The 25,423-nt window shown below is 35.6% G+C and overlaps 1 protein-coding gene across 4 annotated transcripts in view; it reads right to left on the reverse strand.

Moving 5' to 3' along the window:
- Positions 1-2,872: 2,872 nt before the first annotated feature.
- The window catches only part of PHF3 (PHD finger protein 3), a 50,056-nt gene continuing 27,505 nt past the window's right edge, over positions 2,873-25,423 (reverse strand). For all 4 annotated transcript variants that reach the window (XM_083857505.1, XM_083857504.1, XM_083857502.1 and 1 more), the window contains 12 exons: positions 19,515-19,839; positions 18,274-18,451; positions 16,591-16,741; positions 16,308-16,464; positions 15,173-15,289; positions 13,028-13,159; positions 12,446-12,578; positions 11,307-11,499; positions 9,574-9,721; positions 8,393-8,482; positions 7,081-7,276; positions 2,873-5,925 (listed from right to left, as the gene is read on the reverse strand). In XM_083857505.1, the coding sequence (XP_083713631.1) occupies positions 3,749-5,925; positions 7,081-7,276; positions 8,393-8,482; positions 9,574-9,721; positions 11,307-11,499; positions 12,446-12,578; positions 13,028-13,159; positions 15,173-15,289; positions 16,308-16,464; positions 16,591-16,741; positions 18,274-18,451; positions 19,515-19,839 (3,997 nt within the window). In that variant the 3' untranslated portion in view covers positions 2,873-3,748. The remainder of the gene's footprint in view (positions 5,926-7,080; positions 7,277-8,392; positions 8,483-9,573; positions 9,722-11,306; positions 11,500-12,445; positions 12,579-13,027; positions 13,160-15,172; positions 15,290-16,307; positions 16,465-16,590; positions 16,742-18,273; positions 18,452-19,514; positions 19,840-25,423) is intronic.

Genomic DNA, 25,423 nt, shown 5'->3' on the forward strand with positions numbered 1-25,423 from the left:
TAGTTTTGTAAACGAAGAGGTAGTGATTAGCTTATAAAGCCAACCATCATTCAAGTGTTGTTTGTTGTTTTATGAGAACAGACAACTGTTACCTGTTTATCCAACTCTTGAATTTTATTAGAATGTTTCTTTTATAATATTAAGGTCAAGTCTAAAAACTGAAATTGGTGGGGAAAGAAAAGGTGTGTTTGAGGCAAAAAGCACATTCATTGTAATGAGAATTTTAAAAAATGTAACAGGTATAATTATTTGTTAAGCCAACAAAGAGTGTAATTAGGTAATAAAGTTATTCTCCCTCCCCTCTGTGTCCATCCTGTATGTATATATGTAAGAGGGTAGAATTCAAGCCTCTCTTAAGTCTCCTAAAATATTACACTGAAACAATGATTTTAAGAGCAAAAAAACACATTTTAGAGAGAGAAAACAAGCCTCCTGGTTTTCTCGAGCAGAGGCCTCCTCTATTTGGCTACATGAAAACTTTTGGCTTTAATGATCTGTAACTGGAATGTGGCAGTCTGCCTGCAAGTAATTTCAATTCTTAAGACCCAAAAAAGTCCAAGAACTGTTCTACTTTACCTATACCTTTCTGGTTTATATGCCCCTAAATGACATTTCAAAGTTTTATGAGAACAGAGATTTTGGTCACAGTAAACCAAATTTCTGCAAATATATTTTTCATTAACTGATAGTCTCAAAAGTAAATAGAGCTGTTCATACATAAATACAAAAAAAAAAAAAAAATCAATTCCTTTTCATAAAGCTGTGTTATATTCTGCTTTAGGAAGCAATTAAAAAAATTCAAATTCTATTTTAATGTGCTTACACCAATGAAGTATGATGGCATCTACATTTCTCATTTGACTGCTGGCTTCCTATGTAAGTAAAATTATTAAATAAAAATAATAGTAATTAATTCCTATATTTTCCTTTTTCACTTTACTATTGCTCAAAAGCACGTAACAAAACATCACCTCCTTGCATGGAAATTCTCTGAATGCAAGTCTTCAGCATGTACCAGTCAGAAACAAGTAACTATTTTGGGGGGGGAGAGGGAAGTGAGGATGGGGTGTGTGTTATGGAGCAAAGGACACGAGGACCTGAAACTAGGTAACACACATGCGCTTCCACATCACCATACTTAGCAAGTAGCAATGAAAACACTGTCAAGTCAGTTATGGGTGACTTAAAGATAACTAAAGTACATGGGAGTTACCCGAAGATGTTTTATTAAGCATCTGTGAACATCTTTGTGAGGTTCCTGCTCTCCTCTTCAGCTGATCCTCTTCAGCCCTCAAGTGATCAGCCCAATGCAACAGAGCTTCTGCAACTCTTCCCAACTGGCAGCTCATGAAGCCCACCTGGCATTTGAGCTGTCCCCAGATTCCTCTCTTCCAGTTTCTCTAAGCAGGGCCTTTTATGGCCATGTGATGCTGGAGAAGGGACCATATTTAAGGTTTACCCTGTTCTCTCTGGGGCTTCTGGTGTACTGCCAGTTCCTCAGCAGTCCACACTGCCTTTTGTGATCTGAGCAGTGATTCAGTGTAAAACAAGGAACAAGTAATCAGAGGACTTTCAGCTAACACAAATGTTGGAAGGAGAGTGACTGAAGGCAATGGAGAAGTAAAATCCTTTATTCCTGTAGTGGCAGGATTTATTCCCATTACACTAACTTGCATCCTAGGAACAAATCCTGGAGACTTTTGCCGTTTGTTAAACACTTAACAAAACTCTCCCTCAAGAGCTGTTTTACTGTGGCTCTCTTCAGGTTTTACATACACAAGGCAGGTGGCAAAGCACTCAGCAAACTTGAAAAATGTTTACATAGTCTTTTAAACAAATTATTTCTGGTACTTCTGGCAAAAAGCATTCCCATCCCTTCCATACAGGCAGTTGTAATTTTCACTGCTTCCAGTTTATTTTCAAAGCAGAGATGGATGCACATGTGAGATGCAAATCACCAGTGACCTTGGAGTAGACTACTTTTCACTGGATCAAAAGAAAATCTTCATATGCAGAGCTGTCAATTTAAAACTTACTCCAAAAATGAGAACAATGCTTTGGTGCATTTCTGTGCCTACAGAACTCAGTGTAAATATTTAGACAATAAAACACATGTATAATACTATCAGATATATTCAACAGCACTACTGCTATACAGACCATGGAATTAATTTGGAAAAGACTAATTTTATTTTAAAGATGTTTGAATATTGTTTTTAGTTACTGAGGATTTTTTTTTAATTAATCTTCTCAACAATGAGCCTAAGAAACATCACTTAGTAAAAGTCTACCACTTCCTTTATTCAGTTTAAGATTTTTAATTTTAGCCAATTTGACCATGAAGCTACTTGCAAGGTATACAAGTAAAAAATTTACCTTAAAATATATTCATAATGAAAAAAAAAACTATTAGGATGTTAAATTGGGAAGACTTTTCTGGAAAGAAGAGGCTTTTCTACAGCAAAGTGCAAAATACTCCGTCAGCAGCATAGTAAGGTTGTGTACTCAAAGTGGAAAAACAAAACACTGAAAACCAGAACAATGAACCTCAGTTTTTCTTTATATGGGAGAATATTTTTGTTGTTTCTGACAGACTCAACAAAATGCCCAGTGTATTTTAATAAGTATAAGAGTAGGTGATTTTGTTTTCACATTTGCATGTTGTTTGGCATTGGTGGATGGCAGTCCACAAAATACCAAGTTACCAGAAGTCCCAAGTGTGCAAACACTTCTGCCCTTCTCTCCCCTCTTTGTTCTCCAAAACTCAAAACAAACCGAGCTATGAAATGTACAACAAATGTGGCATTCTGTGACTCAGCCTTCTATATTCATTTAGCCTACAGTTTCACAGCTATGAAATCAAACACACACAGTATGTGAGAAAGTTTTATCATTTTAGAATCAAAATATCCCTTAAAATATTTACATTTTACAGTAAAAAGGATAGCAAAACACAAAGTAATGTACAAGCTTAGGTATTCAAGTTTTTGAAGCATGGAAAATGATGGGAGAAATGAATTTACTGCTACAAATTATTTTCAAGAATTTAGATTAGAAATGCTTTCTTATTAAAACAAGTGCAGTTTAAAGCAGTAACATTCGAGCAGCTCAGCCTTCCAATTTCTGGTCACAAACTGCTTCAGATGCTTAGGAAAAACTTGAAATATAATATAATGAATATACTTGAGTTTTTTCTTGTACTACTGAATAATTTTTAAAAAACCCCAAACTCTTCACACCACTGAGCATATTACATTTTGTTGTAACATGTGGATTCTGAGGCTTTGCTGCAGTCTTTAAAAACAGTGCAATTTAAAAACAAGGTTATTGTATGAAAACCACCTTTAAAATTATCAGAGCATCTTAAAACAGAAGAGAGCACAAATTACCAAAGGCAGCAACTATATTGCAGACTTGACTAAAGCCAACTCCTTCAGCTAAGAAAATTCCTAAGCCTTTATTGCATATTAATAAAAGAAATCTTTAGAATTTTGAATATTCAGCAATGTAATTTTTTTAAAATATTAAACTCCTACTTCTAGTGATAGTTGGTATAATGAAAAAAAAGGATGAGTATTGGTACATTGAGTAGTACCAAAACACAGACTTGTTTCTGCAAAACACCAACACAGAATAAAAAACAATGGCACAATCCTATTGGGCTCTCTTTTTTTTTGTCATACAAAGTTTTACGACATTACTCTAACAGTTTATTTAAATAGGATTTTAAAAGACTGCCTGCATCTTTTTACCTTTTGCTTTTAGTTCTGTCACTGTGGTCCCTATGTCTCTCTCTGTTCTTTTCACTTTCTCGTTCTCTATGCTTGTCTTTGCTTTTCTCCCTCTCTTTATCTTTTTCATGAGCCTGTTCATCACTTTTAGGCTTCTCTGTCTTTTTTTCTGGATTTCTAGTCTCTCTGGGGCTTTTTCCATCAGCAGCTCTATCACTGTGTGGAGATCGCCCTCTTTCTTTGTCTCTCTGTCCTTCCTCTCTACTCTTCCGCTCTCTCTCTTTTTCCTGGTTTCTGTCTCTGCGCCTGTTTCTTTCAGAATCTTGCTCCCAGTATTTTTCATTGCTCCACTCTTTTTCATGTCTGTCTTTTTTTTGGTGATGGGTTTCACTGTAAAGTCTTTGTCGGTCATTTTTCCCTCTACTGAATCCTCTGTCCAAATGCTGATCTTCTCTGCCCCAAGGATCGCTGTGGTGTCTTTCTGGTCTCCTACTGTCTTTACTCTGAAAGAAATTTTCTGGTCCCAAAAATCTTGATTGTTTGTGAGCCACTGGTAGCCCTTGTGCAATGGGTCCGGCATACTGTGGTGGCTGACCTGATAAATGAGCTACTGGTGGCCATGGCATCATTGGATTTTGAGGAAAACCAAAACCAGGAGGAGGAAGAAGTGGAGGTGGTAAATGAGGAGGAAATCCAAACATAGGGTTGTTTTGTGGAGGGAAGTTATGAGGTGCAGGAGCCTGAAATTGAAATCCAGGTGGATTAGATTTAGAATGCTGAAAATTCTGCTGTGGAGATCCAACAGATGAGAAGCTGCCACTTGCAATAGGGCTTGGGACTTTGGAAATAAATTCAGAACGAGAAGAGTTTTCAGTTTCAAAATGAGATGAAGTTGCGGCTGGTCCTCTTCTAAATGAGTTCACTGTTTCAATGTTTTGCATCAACGCATCTTCCTGTGAGTGTTTGGTATCTTCTGCATGTGATGCAACTGTGTTATCTGCCTTAGCTGCAGCTGAACTGAACTGTGGCTCATTTGTTTGTGCCTCACTTTGATACAGGTTTAAGCCCCCTTCTCCAGAATGTTGTTTATTCTCTGGCTCTCCTTGATCATTTCCTGACGCATTTTGTCGATCTTCATTTCTGCTAACATCACCATCCTTGTTTTCTGAAATATTAGTCTGCTGGCTTCGTCCAGCTGCCTGTCGTGGGTCTCTTTTAAGGTTAATAAATGGTGGTGATTTAGAGGTATTAGCAGTAGTACCTTCAGCAGAGCCTACATTAACATTGTTCTCATTGGGTTTTTTCCCTGAATTTGATGAGGAAGAAAAGCTGGAATTTGTGGTCCTTCTAACTTCCTGTGCAACACTATCCTTGTCCAGTAACTGTCGCTTTGGGTCATTTTCTTTACTTTCTTCAGTTTCTTTATTCTGTGACTGAGCAGACAAATTTGCTAAAAATGCTTCTGTGGAGACATCTGGAGGTTTTCCCTTAAGACTCAGCCCTATCAAAGAACCAGCACTTCTTGCAGAGCTTGAGGTCCCTACAGCTGCTGCATCCACAGTTACAGCAGCATTAGTGGATTCTTGAGGATTATCCAAACCAGTCTTTGCTTCACTAACTTCAGCAGTCACATTGGCAACATCCATGGTTTCTTCTTTCAAGTTTGCTTGCTCATTTAATAATGGTATGTCTTCACTAGGATCTGCTTCTGACTTGCTGTGCTCATAAACCTGCCCTGTTGTACCCAACAGGCTCTGAAGAATATCATCCACTGGCAACGGTTTATTTGCTAGCTCCAGAGTAGAAGGTTGATTTTCCCATCCAACCAGGACTCCAGGAAGAAACCTGAGAGGCTTTGGTGGTTCATGTTTGGCACTTTCCACCAATGGTTCAATAGCTGCTGGAGCATCATCTGTATTAGATGGCTGTGGTTTATTTCTCTGTTTGTGTAGCACAGTTGTGAAGGAGTTAAAAAAATTATTTTCCTCTTCTTCTTCTTCTAGTGCCAAATCATGATGAGAGACTTCAGGTTTGCTTGGCTTGCTTTTCTTCTCTGGTGGCAAGCTACTCAAGGTACTTTCAGCAGCTTCATCTGCAAAACTACTGGTAATACTTGAAACAGCAGTAATCTGCCTCTTCATTTTCTGGCGAATTATCAATCCCAGTAATAAATTTGGTCGATGTATTTCAATCCCTGTACAAAATTGCAACAGCAATTTATCATCTCTTTGTATTTTGGTAAGGCAATAATTTTAACAAAAATAACCCCCATATACTTACAATGTATTAGCAAAAGTATTAATCTTATGATATTTGAAATTGTTCTGCTTGTCTTATGTTAAATATTAATAATACTTAAAATAATAAAAAATTATATTCCCAGTATTAAAATTACGACTTCAAGCGCTGCAAATTAAAATTGCTTCAAGTACGCTGTGTCTTCCTAATAGAGAATATGAGACAGTTATATAGGACATCTAATCTCATCAGAAACAGCACAGAAGTTAAACATCATGTTAGTCTAACACAGCTACAACACGGTAACAGTGGTAGCAAAGTAAAACAGGGAAAAAAAAGTAAACAGAACACTTGCAAACAAAAAATCTCCTCATCAATTTGTGTTAGACACATTTCTTCAAAGATTTACCCAGAGCAAATTTCAGAAATGTCTCCCTCATTCCAGGAAAGGCACTGTGTTTCAAGGCATACTATTACCCATCTCTTCACTATCTATTTTGTTCTGTATAACTGCAAGAAAATAAGTTGTAGCTCATTCTCTCTTTATTTTGGCTCTGCCTATCTCAAAAAGAAAGATTATCCACAAATTTTTACAACCAAGATAAATTGATGCAAAGTAACTCAGGTGTTCACAGAACAAGTGAGAGCCATTTCAGGACCTTTTCTTCCTTGCCCATCTATGTTTTAAACTTTCATTTAATTTTTTGTAACAAATTTTCAAATGTTTGAGAAAAAAGATTAATACATTTTAAATAATGAAAACTACTATTTTAGAGTATCAATTTGGAACTCATGCCTTCTACCATAGTCCACTCGTGTGACTCAGTTTACTGACACTGAAACCTACAAAGCCACCTGTGTTGGAGAAAGAAGGTAGCAGACATAAAACAAGGTTGTACACATCGATCTTTCCATCTTTGAAGTATCAGAATAATTCAGCAAGGGGAAATTAATGTCTTTCCAAGGAAACTGACATAATAATACTATGGAAAACTCATTACATATTTGAATAAAATAGTATTTTTTTATTTTATTTCCTCTTATATTTTTGTTGCTAACTTCTTTAAGTAGCGTTATGATAATAAAATGCCAAATTCCAAGCTGTACTTACCAGGCCCATCAAAAGGCACAAGGTGATGAGGAACTTTATCTGAGGAACCTAAAGGGATGAGGTACAAATCTTTCACTTGCTTCATATTATTGGCTGCTACACCATAACGTTTTCTACTGCTGAAATAGGCAAACAACAATGCATAGGAGATCTGATCCTCCTCAGTTACTGGGGTAAAGCGAACCACGCAGATCTCCTGTTTACAAGAGAGGGGAAAAAAATGGTCAAGAGTATTTTTCTTTGAAATACTATTTTTTTATTGACTGCTCTGTATTTAAAAGAACAGTGCTAAGGAGAAAAAGCTAAGCCAAAATGACAGAGAAGAGACAGAAGGAGCAGAAACATGGCCAAAAATAATTCAGAACTAGATAAAACAAACAGAAAGCGTCTAGTATGAAAAGATTAATTGAAGTGCATGACAAAAGAGCCAATATTTTAACAGCCAACTAAATAACAAGTTTTAGGGAAGCTTGCCAGCTTCCAATGAATTATTGTACTCCCTATCCTTAACATCACTAGAAAGCTGCGCTTTGTGGTTTGTTGTGTCCAAGATACCCATTAATAATAGTGGAAGACGAGTACTCAGATGCCAGAATTATGCCCAAAGCCCAGCTCAGGAGCTGATGCTGGAACTGATGCTTTTTAATTGCTTAATCGACAGCCTGGAAGACTGGACAGAAGATCTGCAAAACTGAGATGACACCTAAGCAGGGGCAGTGGTGGATATGCTGACGCGCTGGTGGCCATGCAGAGGGACCTCATCAGGCTGAAATAACAGGCCGATCCTTGTTGAAGTCAGCAAAGGCAAAATGCAAAATCTTTCACTTTGAGCTGGAGTAATCCCATGCACCAGGACTGGCTGGGGGACTGACTGGCTAGGAAACCACTTGGCATTAAATGCTGTGGGGATCCTGGTGGACAAGCCCAGTATGAACCAGTGATACGTTCATGCCAAGACCAACTGCAATCTGGGCGTCGAAATCAAAGCAGACAGCACACCAAGGGAAATGGCTATTTATTTCTATCCAGCACTTGTGAGAGACCACCTGGAAAAGACTTTCAAGCACAAAGACAACTAGCACACAGCGGGACAAGTCCAGCAAAGAGCGAGTGAGATTGTTTTGATGGCAGTTTAAGGTTAGGCAGGAAGAAAACAAATGCCAGCAGTTGCCCCCCATCCCATTCAACATAACCATGAGATATTCCTAAAGTTCACATATTGCAAATGTTTCAGAACGAAAAAAAATCAAGTATCTTTAGGATGACTAAGATGCATATTAAACAGCAAGTCTTTACTAGGTAAAATTCTTACCTTGGTCCCTGAAGCTTTGATTTTTTCTACATAATCCCAGACAGTGTGGGGAGATATCCTGCCACCTACTTGAATACTATCAGGTAAATCCTATGAGAAAGGACAACAGAAATGTGAATCCAAATAAAGCTTGTGGTATGTACTTCATCCAGTACCATTTCATGAATTCAAAACATACTTAGCTCTTTTATTTCTTAAATTGTAATTTAAAAATATCACTAGAGGTTTCTACTGAAGAAAAACAATAAATTTTGGACACTTAAGATTTTCAGTGCAAAGTTAACAATACGTACTAAGTTAGCTGTCATTCAATAATATTCATCTATACCCCTGCCAAAACTATCCCTCTTCTGGTAACATTAACTGTGCTCTGGGAACACTCAAGATATCTGTCAGATCACACTATAATGAGAGCTCCACACCTATGTTTATAATAAACTTTCAGAATCTTCATTATGAGGAGAAAACATAACCTACATGTGCACATAAATACAGATGTAAATTCTTCTTAAATACTACTGAGTTCACTGTTTCCAAGCAAAATAAACAGACTCTCAGAAAACTAATTGTTTTGAAATAAAGCAGAAGAGTTTTGAAAAGAGCATCATACTCATATAAGAATCCTTTAGTATTAAGGATTGCCACATGGCCTGCACTTCCCTGAAGATCTACAGTAAAGACAATCTCATTAATAGAAGACCTAAGCTGTTTTAATTAGAAAGCTGATGCATCCTGTGTAGCTGTCAAGAAGGAAAATTGAGCTTTATAAGCTCTCTTATCGTTATTTTGTGACATGAAGACAATTATTATAAGCAGCTGCATGCTTTTCCTGTCTCTCAGACACAGAAGAGAATATTACATGAACTTTTTTTCTCAGCGATAATTTAGTCACAACACAATATTAGGACCAGAATTGCCAGATAGGCAAAAAAACCCCCAACAACCAAACTCCATTATGCAGGTTTCTGTTACAGATGGGAAGATGAACCAGAGGTTCATGTAATAAATAACGTCTGACTTACAAATATAGACCTTAACCTATGTCCTCCCACAAATACTTTATTCAGTACAATGACCACATGTCATTGTCTTCCATCATTATACTAATAACAGCCTATAAGGTAAATAAGTTGGTAAATTTAATAAATGAATTGTTCATTCTTTTCAATAAATATAAATACCTCTGTTAGATATTCAAAGGAGCCAGAAACTGGATAAGCCTTAATAACAAACTTTGCTACTGAAGGCATATTGATAAAGCCCTTCCAGATGAAATTCAGGCGTGCCAGAAACAGACTTTCACATTCTACAGTACCAGGTGTTTCTGACCTAAAAAAAAGAAAAACAAAAATACACTTGGTTTAGAACATGATATATCATGCAAAACAGTGTAAATCATAATTCTCCTTTATCACAGGAATGTAGTATTATCAAGAATGTTCTTTTTCAGTTAAGCATACTGGAGGGTCAACAAAAAAGACAGGCAGACAACCATGTTTCTCATTTTCCAGTGGAGTAGCTCTATGGTACAGGAAGGAAAGTCAGACAAGCAGCACATTAGTTTACTAGTCAATGTTTTTTAAAAACAGAGAAGTTGTTTAGTCTGAGAATTATCAAATGCTACTGCTGAAGAGGACTCAAATGCTCTACAGGTGCTGCAGAGCCAGAAAGATGTTTCCCTGCCACAGGTAAAAGATCACAACACACTGCCTGCTGGCCTATACTGCTTCCCTAACTCCTACATTTTGTGCCATCACTGTGTGTCCACTGCCTGAAAGCCTGTGTCACCCTACTCTATCCTTGTCCCACAAGCTGGCTCCTCACGTCTTCTCACCTATGCATCATTTGCACACCTTCTGTGAGTGCTTCCTCCCAACTCCACCTGTAGAAAACTGGTTTTCCTCCCTTTGAAAAACAGCCTCAGTTTAGTCTACAAAGCAGCTGAAAAAATTAATGGGATGACTTAAATAATTTCACAGAAGAGTGTTTCTCAACCTGAGAGTTTCCTTACGAAAAAGATTACACATTTCAACCTTTCCCAACACGTTGCTATCAAAATATTCTAAGCATGCTATTAGCAGTTTTAAGCTGCCCAGTAGTACCAGATGTTGTACTGTTACAGTAACACTGTAACGTGTGTTTATTTCTGTCTACACTGGAAATTACCTTGAACTTTCCGTAAGCTACTCAAAAAAAAAAGTTCACTATCCTTGGTAAAAGATCACACTGTCCTGAAAAGCAAAATTTCAGCATGAACTCTGGTCAATTCTAAATAATTGGCAGTTAATGTTTTTCTAGAAAAGCATCTCTCAAACCAGAAAGAAAAAGCTTCACACATTGCAACTTCCTTTTTAGTGAGTAGCAGAGAGTGGAAGAAAATGAAGAGAGCTGACAACAAATACAGTAAAATATCCAACAAGCTGCTGTTACCTGCCATTTCTAGAAAAGCACTACTTTGGAATTTGAAACTAGCCTGATTTATCAGTGTAAATGCTCTGTTTAGAGAAATCTCAAATTCCCTGGATTTATATACACACATATACAAAGATTCACTTGTTTAAATGAAGCACTATACTTACTACATGCCTTAACAGCAAAAGACAATCTGAGATTTATATACTGATTTTTTGTAATATCAACTCTTTTTAAACCTTGCTACATCAGAAAACCTTGGCTTTTTGGGAAAAGTAAACTCCGTGCCAATTAGAAGTTTGCAATCACAACAATATATGTAATATTATGTACATAAATGAACATCATTTACTCCAGCAGAGATCTCCATTCTAAAAATGTGTACGACTTCAAGTGCCCAAATGGATTAATGAAATGCTATTTAAAAAGTAGCTTTAGACATAACAGCTGAACAAGATTAATGTCTTTCATTTAAAAATACTGTTTCTACAGCTTTTATTACTTTGGGAGAGGTGTGAATGACTTTGATGAGTCCTGCTTCTCATCTTCCAGTAATTCTGAAGCTAAAATACTTGACGTGGACGAGAGGGCATCGGCGATGCTCTCTGCTTCATTGTCCGACTGCTTCCGTGCCACCCCAACAGACACCTTCACCTTCTTCCCAGACAGATCATCAGTAGGCGGTGCCATCCGGCCTGCAGAAATGGAAGCCCAATGGGTTTCATTTTGCATTAAAGAAACAAAAAGAGGACTTCCTCTGAACACAATGAAGATACACAAAAAATATTACACTGTAGAGGGCAGTTTCCACAGGAAAAAAGAGAACCCTGGAAAAATACCTTGGGAAACTTCATTCTTAGTGCCATAAGCAGAAGGCTGAGATGCACTCTATGCTAATTGTTGCCATAAAGTTCTCAGCACTCTGTATTATCATAGGTGGATTTTTGGTGCAAGAATTGTAATATTCCTAATCGTTGTCCCCAACTGGACCCTTCCCTCAGACCACATCTTAACTCCCCTCCCACAGCAAGGTGCATAAGTACCCCTGTCTGCCCCAAAACTCTGCCTTTGGCCTTGTGCCTTTTGTCCCTTGTACTGCTTTGTCCAGTTCAGTCCAATACAGTGGATGCCTTATTGTTTGTTATTTTTGTATTATTAAAAGTACTTTTTGGACAACTGGATTGAAGTTGTCCCTCTCCATTCAAGTCGCTGTTGGGCTGAGTCCTGAGGAAACTCAAAGGAGTCTGATAGTCTGGGCCAGACTCCAGGAAGTTTCACTACATATTGCCATTGAAGTGGCATTTCATGCAGCTGTATAAATTAATACATTGTATATGTTTATACAGTTCTAAACATAAATTTGCCACTGGAATGGGACAGGATAAAGAAATGAGGAATCAACAGTATATCCACCACAATGATTTCGCTCTCTGAAGCTGGTTTTTCAAAAGAAGACAAGTTTATGCCAATAGACTATCCTTTTAATAGTCTCTTTTGTAAATTATAAAGCAAAACATTCCTTTCACAACTTTGTCAGAAAACTAAGTAAAACATTTATTTAAATTCTTGAGGTACACTGAGATTTATGACTGAAAATTATAGAAGCATGATCAGTTATTTTCATGTGCTTTCCCGAATTACCTATGCAGATTTTGCAGTTTAGATCGAAGAGATGATTTTTATGTTGACTTGTGGTGTCTGGAGATGCAGATTCATTTATTTCTTTATCCTTTTCAGCTTCTTCTGACTTCTCAAACAACTTTGTATTAGGTTCCTAAGAAAAGTCAAACACATTTCAGTTAGGCTTTTTTTATCCCTCTGTTAAGATTCCTAATATTGCTTGAAAGTTCTACGGTGTTTTCCTCCCTTCAGACATAAAGTTCTTCCTTCAGCTGCATAGCCTAAAATTCTATAAGAAAATCTTCTAATTCATTACAATTACTAAATGGTATTCTCAAATATCTTCAGGTACTATTTAGAATATTCTCTAATTTCTACTTTCTATTTCCTACTACTGCCAGAATTCGTCAGTCACAGAGACAACATAGAAGAAACCAACAAAATCATCAGGCCAAGAAGTCAGTACAGATAAAAGAAAAATAAAACTGAAACCAGACCTAACAGATAATTATACCCCTGAAAAACAAAATCATAAACAAAATGCTTCACAACCATATTGCCTATGAATTAAATAACACTGTAGTGCCACGCTCTCTTTTATACCTGTATTTCCATCACCTCCTCTTGTTCTTTCATTGGTGTCTCACTTTCAATTTCTATTTCTCCTTTGTGAGTAATTTTTGTGATAGGTCTTCTTTCAACCTCCCTCTGCTCCTTCTCAATCATTTCAATTGTCTGTGAAAACAAGAAGTTATGTGTAATTATTCCCATATGGTAAAATTTGGAAATCCAGACATATAAGAGATAACTCTATTGAAATTAGGAAATCCTCTAGGAAGAAAAGTAATACATTCTTATTCTGCAAGTATCAAGTAGTTTCATAAAGCCAACATGCAAGCAGCCTAACTTCTCCTACAGCACAGCAATAAGTACTTACGAGGCACGCATTTAAGTAAGTTATAAAGCAAACCTTCAACACTAAATTAAAGTACCTGTAATTTTGATTTCCCAAAAGCCAAAGAAAAAAAATATATAATTTTTTCCCATAATAATAGGGATAATGTAGGATATAAAGAGATGCAAATTTGTATCATTTTTCAATAGCTTGTTTTTTAGTACATAAGCCTAATGCTTCACCTCAAAAAAATTTTGAAGGTATTTTTAAAAGTAATGGAGATGCTAATTCCAGTATCACTGCTGCTTTGCTTTCTTGCAATAAAATAAAATACAAACTGTTATTTCTAATATTGTCACTTAAAGCACATTTCCATTTCTTACACCAAGAAGGGGTTATGTTGGCTGTGCCAAATATCTCAAGCCTGATTTATTAAGGGAACAAGGATTCTATGATTGCTTTATGGGTCTGAAAAATACCAACATACTTTTGAACATTCTGGGGAAATAAAAAAAAAAATAGTAAGCAGCCAATAGCTAATGTAAACATGTAAAATAAATAGCCAATACATTGCTATTTATTTTACATGTTTCTAGAAATTTTTATGTATTTCTCAGAAATAATTAGGACCCTTCAGCAATTTTTTGAGCAACACAGACTTTTTTGGGAAGATATTTCTCATAGCAGTGGAATATTATTTTGCACGGTCTGTTTTCAGAATTTCACTGATGTTTATAAAAATAAATGTGAAACAGTTCCACTACAAAAGATGGCCTTTGGATAGATACAGAATAAACAAAATTTTCATTCTTTATAGGACCTTGAAACAACTCAAGATAATCAACAAGTGTTTTTCCACAGAAAGTGGCAAAAAGTTATCATTATTCATAAACAGGTCTAGTCACAATGTGCAATGACAAGGAAAAAACACAGGAATAATTACTACTTCAAAGCACATGTACTCACTAAACCAGCATCCCACTCTACTAAATTAGTTATTACCAAACATTTGTTTTGAGCTCACAGATGAATTTACACTACCCAAACATCATGCTTTTAGGTTCTATCATGTGGAATATAAATATCAAAGGCCCTGTCAACATAAATCCAGATTTTGTAAACTAGAAAATTTTAATGGCCATCTCCAAGCAGCTGCAGTTACTGTCAGACTAAATGGAACAATGTCTAACAAAAAGGAATTTTCTATAAAAATAATACAGCTCCTCTTATTCTTGTTTCTCCTTCTAAACTGTCAGCACAGTATATAGAGTGACTTTCTGTTTCAAGAAGTCATGCTTAAACTAACCTAGTAAACTTCCTACACTTTCTTAGGTTTTTTTTGCTGCTTGATTTTTTTGTTTGTTGCCCCTTTAGGCTGCTTTTCTGACTGGCAGATCAGGTTTTCAGCTCTAGATTTACTTCTAGGGAACTGATTCATAATGCTTCAGCAGTAAGTTAGAAACAACACCAGTTTGCTCTGGTTTCATTTGTCCAAATAGATCTCTCTCCCTCTTTAAGAAACTGGTATTTATAAAACTCCAGCAACAGCTTTAAAATCTTATGGAAAATAAGGACAAAGGAATGTTCACTCTTGAGACAGAAAGAAGAAAGACCAAGCAGCAACAAAGTTGCAAGGAAAAGGAAAGTGCATGGTTTCCTCCCCCCAGAAACTGACTACACTCCTTTCACTTCTGCCCTAACAACATCTTTGGATTTTGAGTACAAAATTAATTATAGAGATCCTCCTGCTTGGTTGCAACATCCATTCTGCTCTTTCTGCATACACTTAAATGTAAACAGAAGTAACACATGCTTTGGCTGTCAAATAAACAACAGAAGTTGACAAATCTCACATGTCTGTTTTCTCTCTGTCTCCAAGCAGCCAGTTCTTTGGAAGCCAGTTCTTCTGGGCTCATTTTTATTAGATGATCTGGAGTAACCTCTCCTTTCAGTACTTTCTTAAATAATATCTAGAAGAAAGAAGAAAAGTAACCATTGCTATCAAAACAAAAATAGCTTGCAGCAGGAAATATATCAGAGAAGTAACATACAACATGCTTTGTACAGCTAAATAGAATGTGTGGGTTTGCAATTATCTCCACTGCAGGAAGGAGATAGATTTTATAACATGAAAAGCTTAAATCCAGAGCTCCATTTATTCTACATAACAATGTATCTACATATACCCCTAATGATCAAACATATAATTAACTGCTGTTTCAAAGGAGAAAGAGTTTATGCTCACTGCAGCAGTAACTCAGTTTACTGGTTTTGTTTTTAAAGGTGCAAATCCTCTGCATTACATAACAAAGAGAACACAGTATTAGAGAATATCTATGCTTCTTAACTAATTGAAGTTCTAGGGTAAAGAAAAGACAAACAACTACTTTAGCAGTATGTGCAAAGAGAAAACAGAAGTTAACTGTTAGACAAAAGTTAAGATAGAAGTTCTTAGAATTTATAGTTGGCTAACTGTAATGGCAAAACACTATAAACAAAGCAACTTGATCAGAATAACTGATAAAGGACAAAAGACAGAAGGTGAGGAGGTATGATGCTAAATCATGGGCTCATAGAAAGCAGAACAGAGAGTGAAGACCAAACTTGAGAAATCAGGGTGTGAAAAAGCATAGGGAGGAGATCCTGGACAGAAAAACAGTAGGTGTAGTAAACAGTAAAGGATTATGAGGGGGACAGGAATACCTAAATAATACATCAGTGCTAAAGAGAAACACAAACTAGGCAGGCTACATCTACTACAGTTTGAAACCAAACAAAAAACAGGTACACTGGGAGCAAGGAGTTGGAAAATTAATGATGGGGAAGAACACAGAGGACACAGAGTGCCCAAAGAACAAACAACATCAAAAAAACCAAGGAAATCTAAAAAACCGCCAAACAGGTTAAACTGCAGGATTGATGTTTCTACACTGAAGACTGGTCCTTTAATCTACAGTAAATCAAGGACAACAGACAAATCACACATACATTATTTTTAGGATCTTTCAGATTGAACATTAAACTTCTGTATTTATTCTTATACTTCGCGTCAGTGTCTCGAAAAAAAGAAAACAGCTCTCTTTCAATCTTTGTGGCAACTTTGGCTGCTCTCTCCTCAGGAATCTTTAAACTGGAGTCCGTCAATCTATAAGAGAACACAATGGCAAAAATTACAAAATGCATCCAAATAATTAACAGTATTTCCTTCACCTTCCAAGGGAAAATATTTATAAATACAAATTAATAATTTCATTTCTTAATATATCTTTACCTTTTCATAAGAATTTCCTTAAGAGATTGCTTAACACTTTGTCTTATCTGATCAGCAGAAGGCTTGGAAGCTGGCACAGCTGGCAGGTGTGTTGCACTAATGGATCCTTTCTCATTTTTCTTTTTCTTAATTTCTTGTTTCTCATGCATACCTATCAAAATACACAGTTAAGAAGTGTAAAATAGTCAAGTAGGTTTACTTATAAACTTTTACTGCTGATGGAATTACGTTAATGAAATTTTATTTTAAACTGCTAAGAATTGATCCTGAAGGAGTGGACTCCCAGGATGGATGGTCTGTGTTTGGTTGGTTTTCTTTTTCTTCTTTGGTTTGGATTTTATGTTACTAAGGTTAATCCAAAATAAAAACTTCCTTAGCAGAAGCAGGGGTTTTACCCTTTGATTTGCAGTATTTCTTCTACATCAAATCAAGATGACCAGTGCTCATTAGCTTGATCTTAAGTATGATTTTTGATTCTAAATTTTTGTAAAAGCATGGATTCATTTTTCAATGAATAAACTAATATACTATGAAGCACATAAAAGCAAATTAAGCTTTGGTACTTTAAAACACCATTTTACATTAAACTTTGCATTTCTGCATCTGTTACCAACAAAATTATTTCAATTGTAATAATCTCATGTTCTGATTCATGTCACTCAAGGTTTGTGTCATAAATAATACAAATAATGGATAAGTCTAAGCAAACTAAAATCATTAAAGAAAAATTACTAATTTTCAGAGACTCAACTGAAAGCTCATTTGTGTCAGCGTGTGAACATGTCACTAATTTTGAGCAGCAGCCTTCTATTTAGGAACACAATGGGAAATGAATAATATTATTTTTTCCATTTTATAGTCAGAAAAAAAGGAACAAATTGAAGACTGATAAAGATTTCTAGAATGCATCAGCACTGGCAAAAGACCAGAAGAGCTAAATTACATATTTTTAAACAAAAATTCAAAGCTTAAGTTTCAGAGCAAAAGACACAGTTCTCACACAAATCTCACTAGCTTTGCTGTTGAGATTTCAGTCCCAAATGACAACAACTTCACACTACAATGATCTTAGAAGAAAAATGCTTCCTGGAAGGGAGCTGGGGAGAGGACAGAAGTTGCTGGGAGGGTAAATATGTCCCTTCAGCCTTTCAAATGAAGTTTAGATGAAAATCTGATGACTCAGCAAGCAATATAATGTTTCCCTTTGAAATGAGTTGATAAAATTGTCAATTTGTTATTTATAATTATAATATAATTGTATTATATTATATTATCAAAAGACATCAGTAATTCGAAATATTATTTCTACAGCCATCAAATCAGTTTTATGTATTCAAAGCATTTCATCGTATTTTATAAAAGAGTATTTCTAAGTCTCATACAATGTAAAATTAAGTTTAATACAGAGATGTCTGTATACTTCTTTTCCCACTTTTGATTATGTGAGCATGCTCTACTCTTGAAACAGGAAACACACACTCCCTAGGACACATCTATCTACTAAATAAAACTGAAAAAGAAATGAGAAATAAAGATCATAAATGTTATGGGAACCAACAGCTCTTCATCATCATGTCCACTATGGAAAATGATTTGAAAAATTGGTACTATAAAGAAAGGTATCATCCTCCACTATACACAGATGTGAACTGCAGCATGGAGGACATCCCCAAACCTTGGTACCTGATTTTGTGGACCTTTCCACTGCACTAGGGGATTCTTTACTTATTTTTTCATTTTTATCTTCAGAGGATCGCCGAGGAACTGCGGCAGTTTGTGATCCTTTCCGAGCAGGAACATGCTGCCCTTTTTTAGCATCTGAGTCTCTGGACTCTGGTAAATTCTTCCCATCCCCAGATTCCTGAAAGAAAAATTTACATATGTTAGCATGCTACAGAATGCTACAATCAACCTCTATGTAATTACCACATATTTTTCTCATTTTTTTCCTTTTTACACTGTACAATGTATACCCTGGATGTATGTGCCACCATACAATTTTTGGAAGAATTACTGAACAATATCCCAAATTGCTGCCAAGCAGTGCTTAACAATCTTTTTTACATACTAGCTCAAGACACAGCACAGACAATTTGCATTTAAGCTCTGCGTTGACAACCACTAAATTTGCAGTTATTTTAGAAAGTCAGGGATACTATGAACATCCCTTAACCCATTTTAGCCACAAAGGTCACTGATGTTCAGAAAACATACGTAAACTAAAATTAAAAAGAACCGCTTACATTCCAGAATTTCAATACTACTACTCAGAAATAAGACAGGATTACTGATGATTACGTTATCACGAATAGAACATTATATACTAACAGAATGAAGAATTGTCTCAATAATCCTTGTAAATTATCCTTTGGTTGGTAAAATTAGACACAAAATGTAGAATCAATCACAGCACTAGGCATTTTTTTTTACATACATTCTGAAATAAAATACTGTTGTATATATATTTATATATATGTATATTTTACAGCATATAAATACTGTAAAATACTGTTGTCGTGCTGTTTCATATTGCTTATCTGCAGCCTATAATGCATAGGAAATTGACAGATGTCCTATAATACATTAAAAATCTGAAAAATGCACAAGGTTCTTCACAGTTTCTTTGTAAACCTGTATGTATAGGTTTATATACACAGACAGGAGTGGAACTGATCTTTATGTGTTCCTTCCAACTTGAGATATTCTATATGCATATGACACGCACATATCCCTGCTCAATTTAAGAAGAGTTTAGCAACACTTTCTTGAAAGAGTCAAGCCAGTTAGAAAATTAAGTAACTTTGCAAATAATTTAGATTAGATTCACAAATATGTCTGAAACATAGTCTAATAATTAGCAATGGGACAGGCAGACACCTTCTAATCCCCGTAACTGAGAACTTAAAACATTAAATAAAACTCACCCGTCTGAAGATTTTGACTTTGTGCTTCCCAGTGTCCTCTATTTGCTTTGTTTTTTCAGTGGTTGTATTTACATTACAAGTAGGTGTTTGCTTTGACACCCCCAGTTTTTCCCACTCATTTGCTTTTTCTTCTTTATGCTCAAGTTTCACTTGAGTATCTGGTACATTTTGATCAGAACACTCCATTTTTTTGTCTTCTTCAGCACAGCATTTCACACACACATACTCTTTATCTTCTTCACCCATCTGCTGTGCTTGAGAAAGGCTTAGTCCAACACAATCACCATGAAACCAATCATCACATCTACCACAACCTACCATAAACCTGAAAACAAAGTAAGATACAAGTCAGTGAAAACTGTGAAAGACGACTGAAAGATACAGCACTTTCAGCAGGATATACCATAATTGATTTGATTTGTGCATCTCAATCACTTGTTCTTACCTAGTGAGTGAGTTTCTTTGGTGCTTTACATCCATCTCCAGCCTTACAACATGGTATGATCTTCCTGAGAGGGTTTGTCTTTTTGCTTTTTACAGTAGTCCAAGAGACTATCAAAACCTCCCTGTTTGTGTAACTTGATCCCAAATCCTACCAAGCTTCTTTTCAGACTACTACCAATGTTCTTATGAATGTTAAAAAACAAAACCAAAAACCCAGCAACCTTCAGAAACAGTAAACTTGTTTGAAAAGACTCAAAAAACTGCAAGATATTATCCTTGCTTTCTTACAAATGCAATTGTCATCATTCATCACAAACACATCAGCAGCTGCCACTTTGCACAGCAGCATGAGGTCTTTAAATGTTTTCACAGACGCAATGGGCGTATCAACCTATTCTAAACTAGTTGGTATTTTACATCTTATTCCTTAGACTATTATCAGTGAATTATTTCTAGAAAGTTGCTTTTCATTCTCTTTACTGGAGAATATGGAATTTGGCTTCCAAAACCACCTGTCCAGCTTAGTGACTGTTTTCTTTTAAATAAGGTACACACTTTTGTGCTACTCAACTATTTTATTCAGAGCTAATAGTTATTTAAAGAACGTTTCAAACATCCAAATTATTATCTTATAAAGGACATCCTTCAACTCACAAGTCAACTGCATTATTTTAAAAGCAGAATCAGCTTAAGAGACACAGTATTTTCAAAGCATTGTAAAGATCACCTGGTCTAAAATAAAAACATGATTTTTGACTATTTTGTGAAAGAATTTTGAAAACATCATCAGGTATCATGAATATCTAATTGCACTGATAGCTACAATTTCCAGTGCAAGTATTTGGGAATGATGTGGAATTTCAAAGTTCCACAGGCTAAAAACCAACTACTTCCAGGAGACTTATATGGCAGAAATTGTTTTTTACAAATAATGAACCTGACTTCCAAATGATGTAGGAAGATCTCTCGCAATAGCCACTTACATTCTCTTTCCCCTTTCATATTTTTGACAGGGCAGGGGAAGTGAGAGTTGTTTGTTGTTGTTTTTTGTGTGTGTTTTCATTTGTTGAGGTGTTTTGTTCAATTTTTATTTCTTTCTTTACATTTTGTTTTATACTTACATAAACTATATTCAAGATACATACTTTTAACATATAGTCTGGACAAAGCAAATCCAGAAAGACTGCAAGTGTATTCAAGAAAGTAGAAGCTCTTTGTTAACACTAAAAAAATATTTACTGAATTCCTAGGTTTTGAATTTCATAGAAGACAGACCTGACTTTAAAAGTAGATAATGAAAACCTGGTTGTTTCAGCAATATATTTAAGAGCTAAATACACTGACCTGAAAATCCTATTTCTTTCACCTTATAGGTATCTTCTATAAGCAAAATGATTCCTAACTTATGTCCCCAAACAGACTAGGATCTGCTATCTCCTGACTTACCTACTTGGCAGAACCATATAAACATTAGAAGATGTGTTTAAAGCAACTCTTATTCACTAGAACTGTAAATGAATGCTCCCGGTGGCTTGATGCAGGTATTGTATTCAAAAACTACTGTTACCGCAAAGAGATGAAAACTCTTATTAACAGCAGACATTTGAAACAAGAGAACAGAAGAAAAAGCTGTCTTTATGTTCTGTCCCTCCCTACTCAAAATATGCCAGGATTACATTCTGCTGAAGAAAATACTATTTTGATGCAAAAGGAGTCTGAGAAGCTTTAGAGGTCCATCAGATTGAGAAAAAGCCTACAATGATGTTTGCTAGATTTGAAGAAACTGGTTTTTAGACTAGTTTGGGAACAAAAATATTTTCTCATTTTGATTTTTCTTTTTCTGAGCTGCAAGTACATTAATAGTACTATGTGTCACTAGCAAACAAAATCTGCCCATCTACTTCATAACTTTAATTAGGAATGTAGAGGTTCCTTCATGTTTTGTCAGCATCTCAATCTTTTCAAATTCGCGTTTCAGCAAATTGCAAGAACAAGAAAGGTAATGCCAGGGCACAATTACTTCTGATGGTCTCAGCAGAGTAATACCACAGCACTTGGTATGATATTTCATACACAACAGAAGAACAAGATAGAAGTGACAGGACTGCTACACAAAGCTCACTGCTCCTTTCTGACAGCCTAGAGCCAAACATGCATGGGCAGGAAATAGAAGGTGAGTGCCTGTTTCATAACTGCAAGGGTCCACAGCGGGTGCTTTACATAGAACACATCTTGTACCACTCCAATAAAATACTAGTAAAGCTCTGGAAACACTGAAACTGGTTACAAAAATTCCCCATGTAATATTTTCTTCAAAAGCTGAAATGAAGTCAAACCACACAGCCGAAGCATCATGCTTAAAGGGTGTTTTGGTGTCCTAAGGAATTAATGCCTGTTGTTCAAAAACAAAAGGAAACCAAGAATACACCATCATGAAGCCACAACTGCTATTAATTGAATTTTTATTAAAATATATGTATTTTTTCATCAGTTTCTAAGTTCAGGCATCCGAGACTAATTTGTTTGTTATATGAGGAAGATGGATTGCAGCGTTTAGTAACCAAAACAAACTTTTGATTCATATTTAGAAAATGGGTATTTGCTGAAGGGATTAAACTAAAATACACAAGATGCTGCACACCTTCAACTTTAAATTGACAGCACATGGAATTTTTCAGCTTAGCTCACACATATTAAGGGGGAGTAATAGAGATGTTGTGTAAGTAAGGCACCAGGATAGGTATCCAGTCTTAAATCTTTATTTTCAGGTCTATCAAATAAATAATAAAAATTTTAGAAGTCAAAAAGCCCTACAATAAATTCAGCTCAGAAAAGATCATTCTTCACTAAGACTACACACTGAGAGAGAAATGTCATTCAAGCAAACTACTGAAGGTGAAAGATTCATTTGGCTTCATTCCAGTCTTCCCAACAAGGTTTGTTACACTGTATTTTAACACACACAACAAAACTACACACAAGAAAACTTCAAAATTCAGGATTGAGAAACCAAGACTACAAAAAGAATCAGGAAATGTCCGTGATGCCTGTTCTATAAAACAGAACATATTGTTTACAATTGTTTTGTTCACACCTAGTTATACAAAATGATAATAAAAATACTGGTGCTGCCTGCCTAGAAGATTCACCATTTCTACTAATTGAGGTTTTTTCCCCACACTAGTCAAATGCAAGACTGGAACTTTTGAGGCTGGGAGAGAACATACTGATTTTGATACCAGTAATGTAGATAATCCTTTTTACTATAAGGCCACATTTACATCTCTGTTTCTCTCATCTGCAGACAAAACAACTATGATTTGTAGCAATTATAATTATGTAATAGGCAATGTTCAAACTAAATAGGGGAGTCAAGAAAAACTGAAGCCTGGTTTGAAGGCTCAAGGATGTCCTTTTGCACAGTTGTTATTTTTGACTGAAGCAGTTCTGGTATCTTGGACTAGTGAAACATCAAAATTTCTGACTGCAGATTGCTTCAAATTTGAAGTGCAGGACTTTTACCCATGTTGTAAGGCTGGACTGGAAGATGTAAAGCTGAAAGAGAAAGAAAAATACGTTTTAAAATACTACATCATGCCATATTCAGTGAAAGACTTGCTTTCATTGGACTTCATTATACAAAATTTTTTGGAAGAAAAAGATCTTTAAAAAACTGACAGGTGACAGAAGACAGTACTATAGTGCATTGGGACTTTTGCATAGAGTATGGTACTGTTTCATTCCTTTAAAGAATCTCCTTGGTAGTCCACATATCAACATGAAAAGAGACACCTTAAAATCAGAAAGTTATGGATGAAGCATAAAAAGAGACAGAATAATTAATGCAAACCTGCCACAATCTCTCTTATGATCAGAAGACTTTCTTTGGTGTGTTATTTGTAGTAAATTTAATTCATTTGTTAGATGAAAAACTCAGGCTCAGACAATTTATTTTCTAAATATATGGGCCATGTTTTAAAATTACCTTCATATATTCAAATTATGTAACAGCAACAAGTTTCCAGAGAAAATGATTACTGTAAAATAGGCAGAAACCACCTTCCTCATAAAACAGCTTTCCATTGTCAAGCTATACTTGAGTAAAGCAAAATAAAAACCAGGAGCTGTCAAGAGTTTTGCAGTGTGGGACAGTAATCAGCATTTTAAGATTAATTAATATTGTAAATTGCATTGCCACAGAATATCATTAGTTTCAAAACAACTAGCTTCTCTTTAATCCTTCATGTTAGTGGTACATAGCAATTAGGAAAAATACCACAAAAGGACTCAAATCTTAATCAAAAAAGCCCCAAACAAACTATTCAAAATAACACCCTAGCCCCAAACTCACCTAAGAGGAGTAAACCCATTGCTCACTTTTTAAAGAATTCAGTATTTAAAGCAAGTCCCCTATTTGCACTTTTTCCCTTAATGGCACCACCATTCACCAATCTTCTACAGATCCCTTGTAAACTTGCATTAACATTTCAATTGTTTCTCTGCTGCACTGATGCTACACTCCAGCCAATGTTAAAGCAGGGACAAGGTATTCACGGCATGGCAGCTTTAGCAGAGTATATGTTCTACGTCAGTATGGCTTGATACAAAGCTCAAATGAAATATGGTCAGTCCAAAAAAAATCTACATTGCCTTGTAACGCACAGAGACATGAGCAGTTCCACTTGTTTCTTTTTTGACAAAGTCTAACACAAGTGACATGATTTTTCAAGTTCTGATCTTCTAGAAAAAAGCCCACAAACCTACCTCAATCACTATCAACAGAACTCTTTATAAGGAATTTGCAGCATACAAAAAGGACACTGCAAACTTATTGCCTAAGTACTAAATTTCAATAACCCGTATTTTATGTCATACATTTCCTCTCTTTCTTAAAGGCATAATTTTCTTTGCTATTCATATTACAGGAACCTCTCCAAAAAGGAAGCAGCAAGAAGACAAACAACCCTATGCTTTTTGAATTAAAGATGAATTCATGAAACATGACAAACAGCACAGCCAAAAGCACTAAACATCCCCCGGACCCTGAAAAAAAATGAGTACACTTCCTAATATTAATTACAAATCTGCACTAAAACTTATGCATATATATATATATATATATGCACATATGTAAATACACATATATATCATTATTAAGGGAAGCTCCATTACCAGTGGATTCAGCACAGGTTGCAGGATAAGCATCATATGCTTTATAAACTGCATTTATAAGCACTTATTTATGCTCATTTTTTACAAAACTATTTTAGACAACTTATGGTATCCATTTGCTTGATTCCTTAATGCCACTGGTATTAATACTAATCCTGCCAATACTGCAGCATAGTAACATAATCTGTATAAAATCTACAAACACAATTACGTAACCATAAATAAAAATCACAGTGGAGTCCTTCCATTCGCTAATTATACATTACAATGTTGGTTGGCTTATACTGTCATTC

The sequence above is a fragment of the Zosterops lateralis genome, assembly GCF_965231275.1.
Source record: "Zosterops lateralis genome assembly, chromosome: 3".
Lineage (NCBI taxonomy): Eukaryota > Metazoa > Chordata > Aves > Passeriformes > Zosteropidae > Zosterops > Zosterops lateralis.